Source organism: Amyelois transitella, chromosome 14, assembly GCF_032362555.1.
Source record: "Amyelois transitella isolate CPQ chromosome 14, ilAmyTran1.1, whole genome shotgun sequence".
Classification (NCBI taxonomy): Eukaryota; Metazoa; Arthropoda; class Insecta; order Lepidoptera; family Pyralidae; genus Amyelois; species Amyelois transitella.
The window spans coordinates 238604-253536 of NC_083517.1; the positions used below are offsets into that span (position 1 = coordinate 238604).

At 33.8% G+C, this 14933-nt stretch overlaps 2 protein-coding genes across 3 annotated transcripts in view; both read right to left on the minus strand.

Annotated features, from left to right (window-relative positions):
- Window positions 1–3612, minus strand: part of LOC106129180 (inactive pancreatic lipase-related protein 1) — a 33113-nt gene extending 29501 nt beyond the window's left edge. For both annotated transcript variants that reach the window (XM_060947886.1, XM_013327671.2), the window contains exon 1: window positions 3484–3612. In XM_060947886.1, coding sequence (XP_060803869.1) covers window positions 3484–3532 — 49 coding nt within the window. In that variant the 5' untranslated portion in view covers window positions 3533–3612. The remainder of the gene's footprint in view (window positions 1–3483) is intronic.
- Window positions 3613–4930: 1318 nt separating this feature from the next.
- LOC132902488 (uncharacterized) lies at window positions 4931–9662 on the minus strand. The gene is made up of 5 exons (XM_060947723.1): window positions 9321–9662; window positions 8813–8959; window positions 7366–7486; window positions 6334–7279; window positions 4931–5070 (listed from the first exon to the last, which is right to left on the minus strand). Exons 1-5 carry the CDS (start codon window positions 9380–9382, stop codon window positions 4931–4933), a joined length of 1416 nt encoding a protein of 471 aa, XP_060803706.1. The 5' UTR covers window positions 9383–9662.
- Window positions 9663–14933: the final 5271 nt, after the last annotated feature.

Consider the following 14933-nt stretch of genomic DNA (forward strand, 5'->3'; position numbering starts at 1 on the left):
TCCCGTGAAAACTGTAAAAGCCAATCAAGGAAAAGTCTTATAAACTTTGTGTTTTGTCTCAGTCTTTGATTTAGATAGTGACAGGTTGCTACACCACACAAGGCCATCCGGCTACACGTAACCTTTCAGTCTTTTATACATTCTTGGCTTTGTCAACCTCGTAAGAGAAAAAGACGTGTTATAGAGTGAATATTAATAAGTGATATTCACGCTTAAATTCAAATTGATTGACTGATTCGTCCGACCGACGGCCAGTTAATTGCAGTCCATTGTTATGACCAAGTGATGGCTGATAGGTTATCAAGGATCTCATGAAAAAACCAAAACGTCAATATTCAGGCTAATAACATTTTTATATACTTATAGGAGATTTCAAAATAATTTTTATGGCAATTTAGGTAGGTACAGTATAATTTACAGCCTAAACGTAATCATTTTTTTGAACGATATCATTCTTAAAAAGATCTTAAACTTTAAACAAAGAACTTTGCAAATTAAAAAAATCAACTCCCAAAGATAATCATTTAAAACATGATCACTAAACGATGAACAAAATTTTGAGCAAGAGCAATATTACATTAGATCTCGGCATTTGATCGTCTGACATTTTCTAAGATACATTTGAAAAAAAAAGTTTTGGCGGGAATCCAAACGTTATGTTGTTTTGTGTTGTACCTAATATATTTTTTACCGTTATGTTCATCAAAATCTATGAAATTGAAAATTTATGAAGATTGGTATAACAAGTATAAATAAATCTCTATTTGCATAAACAAGGTAAAATAAATTAAAACTTAATACATATTTGCCCTTCAAAAATATAAAATACAAAATTATTAAGAGCCTTTAAAATTTCGTAACCGAAATAATTAACTTACTTCGAGGCTAACTCAATCTGTGTAATTTGTCTCGTATATATTGGTTTATTCGCTTATTTATGCAGATTTCTAAATTCCATTTTGATAATAATTATATATATAACATATTATATATTTTTTTATTCCAATAAGTATTGAATCGTACAGATATTTGAGTGCAAATAACTTATCCCACAAAGGTGTACCTCTCAATCTTTTTTTTTTCCGGTGTATAGCGAAATAACTACCAAAATAGACGAGTGAAACCTTTGTGTATTGTGCCCGTCAATAGTCTCCGAGCAACCGGTGACAGTTCCATTTATATTCCGCCCATATTTCGGAGCTCCAAAACGAGGTACCATTTCAGTTTGCAATTTTGATGTTTACATCACGGAATAGAAAAAAAAAAAATTGGAACCCTTTCATGTAAACATAGATTTTTTTCTTTTTATTTCTGGATTTTCAGAACAAATTGTAGTAATACATACATATAATCACGGGTTTAACTGTTTGGCTTAATGATAGAATTGAGATTCAAATAGTGACAGGTTGCTAGTCTGTCGCCCAAAAGAATCCCAAGTTTATAAGCCTTTGCCCTAGTCGCCTTTTATGACATCTATAGGAAAGAGATGGAGTGGTCTTATTCTTTCTTTTCTAATGTCACCCTATTTTTGTATGTTCGCGAGAATATTGAAAAGTTGTGGACGGATTTTGTTTCCGTTCGAAATATTGGAAATTGGGGTTTTCTGAGAAAGCCAACACATCAACCTTATTTAGTCATGCAAATTTCATTAGTAATGACGAAAAATATGACGTAAAATTTTAACTAACGTTTATTAAATATCTCATTAGAATAATAAATAATTATAATGAAACCCTTTAATAAATAATCAACTTACATATCTGTTAATTTTATTATTTTTACGTACAAATCGTGATAGTAGTAAAATTTTGTCTCTGCCTACCTCTTCAGGAAAGAGGTACGATTTTTATGTAAGTATGCAAGTTTAATAAGATAAAAACAACCATGATGTTGCAATTTTAAAAATAAATCATCGATCAATTGACTTTGAATTTGTATGATTAATTGATCATACAAATTCAAAGTCAAATATATTTATAAATAATGGCACATCTGCTTGCAAGTTGATTTTACTTACCATTAGTTTATGTAAAAAAATGTATATACATACATAAATATAATCACGTCTATATCCCTTGCGGGGAAGACAGAGCCAGCAGTCGGAAGTTTATAAGCCTTTTACTATATCCATGTAAAAGGGATGGAGTTGTCCTATTCCCGTCATTATCATTATCAACAGACATAGCATATAATTAAAATTTAATTTTGTGTAATATCGAATGAACAATCTGCTTTATTTTAAGTACTAAGAAATTGAATCAATACAGTATTAATAATAATTCGGTGTCATTACTTATTAAAAACTAAAAGGACCGCATTATGTAACATTGACGCATTTCTTTAAAACATGAAGTATTTAGTGAATCAAAAACGTCATAATTTTATGGAATTTTCTGAAAAATTGTTAAAAAGGTTTAAAGAGATGTAAGAAAACATTGTAGGATATTTTTGTTTAGAATCAAAGATTCAAAAACATTTTGTTTTCATAAAAAAATCCTCTAAAACAAGAATAACTCAAATTTCCTCTAAAATAGCTTAGATAATTTTTTACCAGCCTATAGGTATTATACAAATTTATCTCATAATAAGTATTTCTAGGTAGGTATTACGTAGCCAGCTTTCTTAAGTATGATTTTTTTAAAGTAAGTATGTATGTTCTCGTAAATTCTATCTTGTCTTTTATAAAAAAAAAGCAAACAATAATTATAATCCTTGTTGGTTGACTGTTAGAAATATAGTTTACAACCAAATAAAATAAGAAGAAACAAAAAGTTATTTAAGTAAATGTTTGAAGGAAATAAAGACCTGATTAGCAATAAACTACAGAATTCGCTGAAATTTTATTAAAATTACTGAATTCATTGTATTAAAATATTTTATATCACTCAAACTTTATTATGAGCTATACACAAGTTATACCAACCAAGGTTCAATTTTAATCATCCAAACGTAACATAATGAATAATTAAAAATCGTGATTTGTGAAACTACTGATAAGATAACTATTATTAAGATGAACGTTATCTCAAAAACAAGAGCAGTTAAATTTTGGCAATGGCCGATAACTGGTTGCCTACACACACCACGTGTTCCGAGGACTCCCGACGAGTCCCGAAGACTGACGAAACGACAGCAGAAATAGTTGTGAACTTTTGAAACATCCCGTACTTCGGTCGAATTCGCGGCCTCGCTCAACAAACTAATTTCACGAATACAAAGTCGCTAACAAACATTTAAGGTAACTTGCCCAACAGACAGCACAACTACAAAAACAACTTCGTAAACACGCATTAATTCCGTATTGTATCACGTTTAACGCGGCGAAATATTTGTTACAAGGAAACCGATCTGAGAAAACGCGATCGGATGAAAATAAATACCTGTAAATAACCTAAATTACGCACAGGTTCACTGGGGTTCATATAAAATTGGTACAGATAATTAGGTGATGTATTGAGGAAGCTGTGATTGCTTGTTCCGTACCTGTTCCCCACCAATACCGCTTCCAGCCGTCTGTGATCACGCGAAACATGACGCTCACCGCACGTGCGTTGCCGGCAGCGCGTGACGGCTAACTGTCTCATTTCTATTTACCTCCAATCGGCGTTGTGCTAAAATATTTAAAATTCGAATAATAACTTCTTAAAAACAAACAGGACCGGTTAATGTAACAGTGGCGCATTTAAATCTATGATGGAGTACTTATTTTTGGGGGATGGCTTGATGGAGGGGTCTTACGTAGAAACCGACAAAGGGCTCTTCGCACCCTGATTCAATTAATCTGTAATTAGAGACGAGAGTGCTCTTAATGTAGAGTTCGGATTTGACACCCCGGCTGTTACTCAGTAAATGGGATTTTGATAGTTTCACCGGGAGTCCTTCGAGACGCGTGTCACTACATTCATTCATTCATTCGTATAAACACGTCTATGTCCCTTGCGGGGTAGACAGAACAGTGTTAAGGCGCTACATTCAGATGACATGTACCTCGATGCGGGCGAGAGGCTCACCCCGCGCGGGGCTCACCCCCGACCAGCTTGCCCCGCTAGATCGCTAGATAGATCGCCGCCGCTCCGTAGCCGCTGGCGCGCGACCTCACGTAACCCGAATAAAGTTTGCGAATGCAATGGAGTCCGCATCAGAATATTTATTGTTTTTGATACAATAAAATTATTTTACAAAAAACATATATATATTAAATGACATTATAAGCAATGATATAGTTGCGGATGTATGCAAACATTTTGTATGAAATGAATAAGTTTGTAATGGTTTTAAAAAAACTACTCGTAATTACTTATTCGATTTCGTTCAATCAAAGGTAATTTACATAGTAATGAATATCATATATTTTTAGGGTTCCGTAGCCAAATGGCAAAAATGAAGAAGTTTACGACATTTTATTTTATATTTTATTTTTTTATTTATTTTTTCGGACACCTTAATATTATTTTGAAAGATCTATCTATAAACACACCACACGTATAGGTGACCCATCTATACAGGGTGATTGGTCCATGGTATACGAAGCCGTGACTAGGGCATACCCCGAGGGTTATGTAAGTCGTGTGGTGAAAAAAAAAAATTATATCTTGCAAAAAAATTAGCTGTTCCATACAAAGTCGAGGACTGCGATATGCGAAATGAATGGAACAGCAAATTTTTTTTGCAAAATATTAATTATTTTTTCCCCATACAACTTATATAACCCTCGGGGTATGCCCTAGTCACGGATTCATATACAATTGAATTGATCAATTGCCCTGTAAATGCCCCTAAAATTTATTAAAATGTACTACTATATTTGGCACTGTTAGTTTATCGAGGGTATATAATGAAAAACACTTCACAAATGTACATTATTGCTTTATTTACCCGAATTTAAGGGGCTTACAGGAGCTTAATTTCTCTGGCCTTGACATCAACCTTTTCAATAATCATTTACATCTAAAACACTTTCTATAAACTCACTGGTCTCTTCCAACTCTTCGTTTTCTTTTTCATTGTGTGTTCTAATATTATTGTATTCGGGAGGCTCTCTAATGGGTCGATTTCTTGTCACTCGAGGATCTACCAATTCGGGTAACAAACAATTAATATAAAAATGTATAAGTTTGGGCTTAACATTTTCCCAAAATGTATCGTCTCTATCAATTATTTCAATTTTTACCTTCCCCTCTCCGTACCAAACACCTAGTACGCATTTTAATTTGTTACAAATTTGTATTTGTCCTTGAGCTTGTATGTACCAATCAGATTTTTTATTGACATATATTTCACCACTTTTTTTGTCTAAACGCCAAAAATGAATTTTTCCCTGTTTTATTGCTTCATCAACACCAATTTTAGATGCTACAATGGGGCATTTGACTTCTACCAATGTATCTACACCTATGATTCCATCAGGAGTTGCACCTAAATATGGATATGTAGCATCTATAAAAAGCCCACATGGTTGTATTTCCACGCCCAGTTGTTTTGAGACGTCCTCCAAAGCATTTTTTTCATTTTTTCTACCGTATTCGATAGACTTTACGTGGCTAATATCATTTTTATAAAGCATGTTTTTAACCATATTAGCGCAGCTGTTACTGACTCTCCTTTTGTAGACTCGTCCGAAATTTGAAGCGGTCAATAAATTTCGCCGGAGTTCCAGCCATTCCCCACAATCACTCTGCAGTATCGTCCGTTGTTGGATTTCTTCACGTTGGCTAGCTGTCTTCTTTAAATTTTCAAGGAAATTTGCTTTTGCTAGCTCAAAACTTTCACTATCCAAATCAGGCTTATCAACATTTATGCCATAATCAAAATTAATTTTTTTTGATACGATATTTCTGTTTTTTTTTCTTTGAATTCGTGCATTGTATTGTCTTTTTTTTTCTTTCATGTTTTCATATATTTTACACCTTAATGACGGACTTTTATTATCTACATTTTTACTTACGGTAGTAAGTATTTTTCCGGTGTTAAATGATATTACAGCACCTGCACATCTACCTTGATAAGAGCGTCTTAATGAATAATTCACTCTTTTACCCCCGACAAATTTTGCAATAATGCCATTAAATCTTTCAACTATATTGCTGTCTACGTTTTCAATTAAACTTCTTGCGTGGTTAGCAACGTTGCTAGTTATAAATCGCATTTTATGCCATAGATTGGTATTAAAAAAATGTTGGAAATCGTCCTTTGTAACCTTCTTACAAATTTCTTTATTACACAAATTATGATTTTCAAACGCATGATTAATTGAACATATAATATCTTTATTCAAGTTTTTTATACTTTCAGATTTATTTTCATTAATATTTTTATAATATTCTATGCATTTACAAATATAATGTCTTGCCGACAAAATTTTAGTAATTGTTAATAATTTCCTCTCCGATGAATTATATTTTGTTTCGGATTTTAAAGATGACATTTTATTACAAAAATTTCTTAAAATATGATTTTTACAATTAATTTTTTCAACTGTCACATCTGAATAGGGACGTGCTTCTAAAATTTTAGAGTAAACACTACTATCTCCGTCCGCTATGAATCTTGCATATATAAGTCTGTGCATGGAAACTGACTGTTTGAAACCTTCCACAATCATAGCAGATTCCATAGCCGTCGATGGTCCAGAAAAGTTTTTGAAGCATTGGTGTTCTCCGACAGTTTCATTTTTTTTCTCGGCTCTGGCACAAATGCAACAATATTTATTTTTAACGCTCATAAAAAGAACTTGACCAAATCGTCTGCCTATAATTGTTGCAGCTCCAGATAGTGCCGAATAATTGGATTTATAGGATCGCTTGCTCCAGCAACCATCTAAAATGACATCTATCACGGCATTACCATTTTTGTCTACATTTCCTTCCGATATTGCCGCAGCCCTTTCCTTTTCCCCTGCCTTCTTCATTTCTTCCCAAGCTGTGGTTTCCCAATCTTCACATATTGCATCATGCGCACTTTTATATACAGATTGGCTAATAGAGGGCAAATCTACGGAGGCACAAATTTGATTAAGTTGGGCATGGCCGCAACCTGCTGCTATAGTGCCTGCAACTACATTTTTATTTATATTCTGCAGCGAATTTGTTATTTTAAATTGTTCATTACACATAGAGCATGACAAAAGAAATTCTGATTCCAATCCAGAACATTTTTCTGTTATTAATTGGATTGTATTAAGTCCACATTGGAATAATGAGGAATGATTTGCTATATTCTTCAGCTCGTTATAGAAGTGCTGTATGTCTATAATCCTATGTCCATTAATTTCTGGTTTAATCTGTAATATAATACAAACATTCGTGTAATCAAACTATAAGTAAGTACTCTAAAATCGCTAGAAGTAAGTTAGAAACTATTACTTACATTTTCATTCGAAGCATTGTTTTCTAAATTTAAATTTAATATTTCTCCATGATTTTCAATACTTTTTCCAAGACTTTCAATATGTTTCCGTTTACGCGGCGCTTTCTTCGTCAGTACTGATCTAAAATGATAAATTTAATTCTGCTTCATACTTCTATATTCAATTCAAAAAACAAGGTATCGGAGGGATACGAGCAAGACGCGGGACGGATATAAGTTAGAGCGTCAGCACCCATTGCCCATTGTAATAACTTTGCTCCCTAAAGGATTGATTTATCAAAAAAAAATACCGGTCAAGTGCGAGTCAGACTCACGCGCCGAGGGTTCCGTACGTGTGTACGGAACCCTCGGTAACACAAGTTTGACATAAACAGTCATATTTAGGATGCCAACAACCTTTAAAAGTTTACAAACTTATATGTGCATGAGTTTTGTATGAAATATAAGTTTGTAATGATTTTTTTATCCTGTTATAATAAGAAATTCGCAAATTTGGGATCCTTTATCTGCATCATATGTTCTCACTTTGTGCCAAATTTCAGGATTGTAGGTCAACGGGAAGCATCCCACAAGTTTTGATTCCCCTGTGAAATCACTAAAATTGTGACATAAATGGTAATATTTTTTGATTGCGTTTACCAACATTTTTGATTATTTTTTTGCCGAAAGATATTATAATCCCGAGTATATATTATGAATTTTTAACTTTGTACCCCTACGCGTTACTGAGAAAAACATGTTTGATAGGCAGACAGACGGACAGACAGACCGAGTGATCCTATAAAGGTTCCGTTTTTTCCTTTTGAGGTACGGAACCCTAAAAAAGTAGCCAATATTTGAACCCAAGTGCCCAACTATTTTATACCAAATTTCATCAAAATCGGTCCAGCAGTTTAGCCATGAAGAGGAACAGACAGACAGACAGACTTTCGCATTTGTAATATTAGTATGCAAGTATGGATTTACGACTCGTTATCTTTATAAGTAAATGTTACATTTATTTTTCACGAGCTGTTGCCCCGCAGCTTCACTCGCGACTTTTTTTCATAGTAACTTTCACTATCCATTTCAACTCTTTAGGGGGTTGAATTAAAAAAAAAGAAGTAAGCCTATGTTTGACCTCTGGTATCTAACTGTTTCCATACCAAATTTCATCAAAATCGGTCCAGCGGTTTAGCCGTGAAGAGGTAACAGACAGACAAACTTTCGCATTTGTAATATTAGTATGGATTTGACTATAACCGACATAATAATAAATCAACCAAGTGCAAGTCGGACTCACCCTTGAGAAGCCTACAAAAACCTAAAAACCAGTACCAAGTTGTGAAGTTTAATTATTTGAAGGTATTTTTTTAACCTAGCACCGACTTTCAAATTTTGTTATAATTTCACGATTTTGAAAAAAGGTTTTATATCAATAAAATAATATTATAAGTAGGTACCATACCGTTTACTATCTTGGGTTTTCGTTGATGTCGGCGTCGGAATAATCCCATGACTATCTAAGTCCATTATATCAACTGTCGACTCCACACCATCCGCACTTCTCTGTTCGGACATTGTCAACGGCGATATCGGAGACAATTTATTTTTCCTAAAAATTAATAACAATCAAATAATAGGATAATAACTGTAATCGGGCCAAATGAAAACCCTGCGACGTCTTGCACGTACCCTGAATAATACAGTTACCTAGCAGTAAGTACCTATAGAAAAATATATATAGTTTCCGTAGGCAAAGACCAGGGCAACACCTAGTGATAGTAGGTATAACCGACGGCGGCGGAGCGGCGGCGCCCGCCACTGTTGTTTGTTATTTTATCTATCTACCTACCTACTGCCGCCCCGCCACAAGCCGGTATCAAATGAAATATCTTTCACTTTCAGTGAATGCGGAAAAAAATCTCAGTAGGCATCTATATGTCTATCTATTAGTAAGTGTAATTAGTACTCACCATCTAAATTGTCTCATATGGGAAGCTCTTTCAAGCTTTTTCTTTTTTTTACATGCTAACATGACGTAAAATTATACACCTATTTACACTAAACGAAACAAAAAAACTGTATTAAAAACTAACCTAAACTATCTATAAAAAACTTAAACACTATGATATAACACAATTATGTACAAAAATAAATTCAAACAAAATGAATGTGGGAAATAAAATACTTCGCAGAATATTTTTCAACGACGCTCGGAGCGACTGGCACAGGTACTGCGTCGGAGAATGTGATCCGCGGAGTGAGGCACGCTTACAAAGGAGAGCGCTTTATCCCGTCCGGTCGTGTAGGAATGAGACAGAGATAAAGTGTCGGCACTCTACTGTCCAGTACTATTGTCGCAACAATTTTAATTCCTGTTTTCATCTATTTAGATTAATAACGTCTAAACAAAACATCCAATCGAAATTTTATCTTCCAGAAGTTATTATTTTTTAATGATCTTCAATTTGGTACAAAATTCATATTTTAAATCCTTATAGTTTGAGATAAATTATCGAAATCTAGACTTGTGTTCTTGAATTATTTTGATCGAGGATTTTTGTTCCAATCGTGTTTTCATCTTCCACAAATATAATTGAATATATTTACTTTCATATCCTAAAATATTGAAACGATGCAAGTTATATTTTATGAGAAAAAATCAAGTGAAAATGACCCAAAATCTATGATGTATCACCTTAATAGACTGATAGGCCGTTCAGCTAATAGACTATGATAGAAATGAGATTCAAATAGTGACAGGTTGCTAGCCTATCGCCATTTTTTAGGCGAATCCCAAGAATCCCAAGTTTATGAAGCCTAACCCTTTGTCGCCTTTTACGACTGTCACAACAAGTGCAAATAAGGGTGTGCAAGTGCAAATAAATTTTTTCACACAAATTACATATAACCAAAAGTGAAGCCGCGTCATTGAGAAAGATGGTTATGAAATATCAAATTTTGTTAATTTTTATTTCGAAATTTTGATTGAATAAAAATTAGTTTTTATGTTATTTGCGACTTTTTGTAGGATATTTCTCTCCATTAATTTGAACGGTTATTTACCTACCTTTTTTTATCCATTTTTCGTCAGATTTATGTCTTTCATTGATTAGACGGATTTAGACAATATATAACTTTTTTTTTCGTGCTTTTTGATTTATGTATTCCACTTTCTATAAAAAATATTTAAAAGTTTATGATGCTTGAATAATAACAAACACCGCAAAATAATTTATTTATAAATTGTATGGTCGCTGTAAAAGTACCTAATTTAATTATTTATTTTCGTATATTATGTCATGATGGTTCACGGTACCTACTGCCTCGAGCAAGCAGGAGACAAGCGTCGGGGTCATACTCATACCTGCCATGCGTAGAAGTACCTACCAATATAATATTAATTATTATCTTATATGTATATAAAATTATCTTGTCTTATATACAAAATTCTCGTGTCACAATGTTCGTTCAAAATTCAAAATTTTTATTCATTATTATCTAATAGAATAAATACTTCATATCGCTTCATAATTGTCAAAACGTATGGTTTAACAACATTGGTTGACATCAAATAAATTACATAAAACTAAGTTTACTGCCGCTTCCAAGGCGTCAGTGCAGAAGAAGCGGTAACAAACTGCACTGCAGCATTTTCTTCAACAACGTCAACTTCACAATATCAATTAAACTTAGAATAGAATGTGGACGTTCGTTCTCGTACTCTTCTGAAACTGACCGATTCTCATGAAATTTTGTGAGCATATTGAGTAGGTCTCAGAAGCGGCCAACATGTATTTTCATACCCCTGAGTGATAAGGGTAGTCCATTCTTAACTTTTTTTTAAAACTAGAAATGAAAAAAAAATATTTATACGACAAAACAACGTTTACCGGGATAGCTAGTTTAAATATACAAGGTGCCTGATAAATGGCGTTGCACATTAAAATAGTGCACTCATTATCTGATTCTCTTTCCAATAGATTAGCAAAAAACCGAGGATCAAAATTATCCTAATTATCCAACAAAAACAAGAAGTATAAGAATCCACGCGGCGCGAATAGGCATTATGACAATTTTTTTTGGTTTGGTGTTAATTTTGTTTCACAACAACTAAAACATTGGTAAACTAACGGTATATATATATACCTGAGATATACGAAGTAACATAAGATATTATTTGGACTAGTCCAAAACGCCCCTTACAAAACGCTATTCAAGTGTGACGTCATATTATTATACGTCATATTAGTAACTTGTTCGCGTCATGAACTTTATTTGTATGGCAGCTACCTTAATTATTGCGTTTATAAATATGATGTCTTAATAAAAGTTATTCCAAATTTTATTTATTCACCCTGGCATAGTTATTTTTCAATAATTTTGACTTTTTTAAATGGACTTTCCCATCGTACTTTGAAGGAATATACATATAACGTATAGGATGTCAAAATTAAAACTAAAAATTCACGTAACGTATTTTATTACGTGTATTCTATCATGTTATTAAATAATTAATATTGTTTTAAGACCTCTATGATGGTAAACTAAGGTATCTAAGTATGTAATAGGTACTAGCTGTGCTCGCAACTTCGTCCGCGTGGAATAGTTATTTTGGGCATCATTGAAGTCCTCATGGATTATTTTCCCCGTTGTTTTCACATATTCCATTATTTCTTGGCTCCTTGTAGTTGCAGCGTGATGTTATATAGCCTAAAGACTCCTTCGATAAATGGTCTACCTATTCAACAAATAATTTTTCAGTTCAAACCAGTAGTTCCTGAGATAAGCGCGTTCAAACAAACAAACAAACAATCAAGTATTTTTGTGGGCTCATTGCAACGTCATACAATAGAAAATTCTTCAAAAACTATAATATTTTCGTTTTATCGTTTGTAAAAATCTAAAATCGTTAAAAATTGTTAATTCATTTTGGGCGTGACGCATAAGTTAACATACTAATTTATTCAATACATCACTATGTTTGGGAGGTACGATAAACATGTTTTCTTACTTTTTACAATTTCAATTAGTTGCAAATTATCGGTATCACCTACCTGTTATTTTTCATTAATTTATTTCTCAAATCAAAGTCGGTACGAATACAAAAAATACGGCGGATGAAAACTAAGACTTATACTTGTTATCATAATATAAAGATTAGAGCTATAGATATAGCTCGCAAATATTTTATATTTGGACTTAGTTACTTAATTCTATGTTAGTGTAAGCTATCTGACTGTAGGTTACGAACTTCGAGTACAAAATTATATTTTCTGCCATCTAGCGGATAAGTGAGACAACAAAACCCGCATGCTAGCCAATGTCCTTGTTGAGTTGCTTTGCGTTGTCGTTTAAGTCAACACTTTATTAACAGATGGCAATAGTGTCAAATGAACATGAAGATAAAATTGTATCAGGAGAACTAGATTTTGTTCGCAGCTTTGCCAGCGTTAAACTAAAATTCCTGTTGTTCCCGTTCTAGTAGGAAGAGTGCCGTGTGGTTTCCGACGCTTTAGAACAAAACCATAGATCAAGTATAGTCTGCGTATCTTTCCCATAGATGTCGTAAAAGGCGCCTAAGGGATAGGTTTATGAACTTGGGATTCCTCTTGTAGGGCTAGCAACCTGTAACTATTTGAATCTCAATTCCATCATATATCCATACAGCTAAACGTGGCCTGTCAGTCGAGACTGTTGGCTCTTTCTACCCCGCAAGGGATATAGACGTGACTAAAAGTATGTAGTAGGAAATTCCAGAAAAAAAGTGCCATGGTTGTCCTTGGATAATTAACTTTGTGCACACAATTTTTTTTATTATCTGCAGCTATTAAGGGAGATAACCTTCACCATCCCACCACCACGCCTGGCTTTACCAACGTTCCGGTTAGCGACGAATCATGAGAGGAGTACACTATTAAATTACCTTCAGCAGTAGGCAATACAAGTAAGTATTTTTCTTGAAAATTAGGCAAAGTCACATGCAGGCAGTTAGTTTAGTTAAAATTTCTAAACCCAGGCAGGTTAGACCTGTGCGCTGAAAATCAGTCAGGCAGTAACGGAAGAATTTTATATAACAAAGATTGAAATAATTTTATGATCCAGATGCCTGCATGTGTAGGTTTCCTCACAATGAATAGAAAAGAATAGATTTATTTTCAAAATTGGATACAAGGTATCACTTAATGACGTCACAGTATGTTTTCCGAGTGCCGTGTGGTTCCCCGGCACCAATACAAAAAAGAATAGGACCACTCCATCTCTTTCCCATGGATGTCGCAAAAGGCGATTAAGGGATAGGCTTACAAACTTGGGATTCTTTTTTAGTCGATGGCCTAGCAACCTGTCACTATTTGAATCTCAATTCCATCATAAAGCCATACAGCTAAACGTGGCCATTCAGTCTTTTTCAAGACTGTTGGCTCTGCTACCCCGCAAGGGATATAGACGTGACCATGTGTATGTATGTTTGTGTTAGAGCATCGGTTAGCACTGAAATGAACGTGCATAACATTCGTTTGAGTGCTAGGAGAGAGTTGGAGAAGAGTCGCTGTTGACTACAAACCACTAAAAACGCACGGACAAACAAAACAAGGAGGACTTTTTAATGCATCACTTCAGAGAAAATGTTCTGTGTACGAAACACGAAGCCTTTCCTCAACTTTCGCAAGTTTCTTTGAGCTCTCCTCGCAGACACAAAGGGAACTCCGCCGTTTTTATATTAAAGTGGGCCTTTTTAATTTTTTGTATTGTCGACGGCCCAATACAGTTTTTGCTGTTACTTCTTTTAAAGCCTTAGAAAGTTTGGATACTTTATAAGATACCTATTTTTCGTGTTAGGTATTTGTTCAAATAAGTGTCAAGATTGAAAGAAAAAAAAATAAAAATGAACGAAAGATATGATGTAGTATGAGAGAATCGCACACTTCATTTGTGACATGAAATTCAATTTATTTTTCATAACAAGAATAGTTTACCGATTTGTACGAGTATGTATCCTACTAATATTATAAATGCAAAAGTTTGTATGTCAGAATGGATGTTTGTTACACGCAAAAATTACTGAACCGATTACGATGAAATTTGGTATGTAGTTGAAGACATAGAATAACATATAGGCTACATTTTACCCCGGAGTCCCGTGGGAATGATTCAACGCGGACGAAGTCGCGGGCGGCCTCTAGTGTACCATGAAGATATTACAAACAAACAAACCGAACATAATAAAAAAAATAAAAATATTTCGTGTCAGAAAATAATACACACTTATTTGTAGGGCAGTTATTATTATTTTTATTTCTTATAAAAATTTTTAGTTTAACGATATACAACAAGTACTAATGATAACATTCATGTAGGTTTATATGTCCTCCTGATACAGGTGTATTTCACTTAATAGGAGGCCACAACCACAGTGAAATTATGTACCATTTAGTTAAAGAAATAAATATATTTTGATTTTTGATTTTTTTGATATGTAAAAACATTTGGTACTAGAACATATATATGCAGGATTCACCATTGCATCAAAATGTATATGCCAGTAGACTGCCTGGACTGCCTTTACGAATACCCCAGTTGCCTAA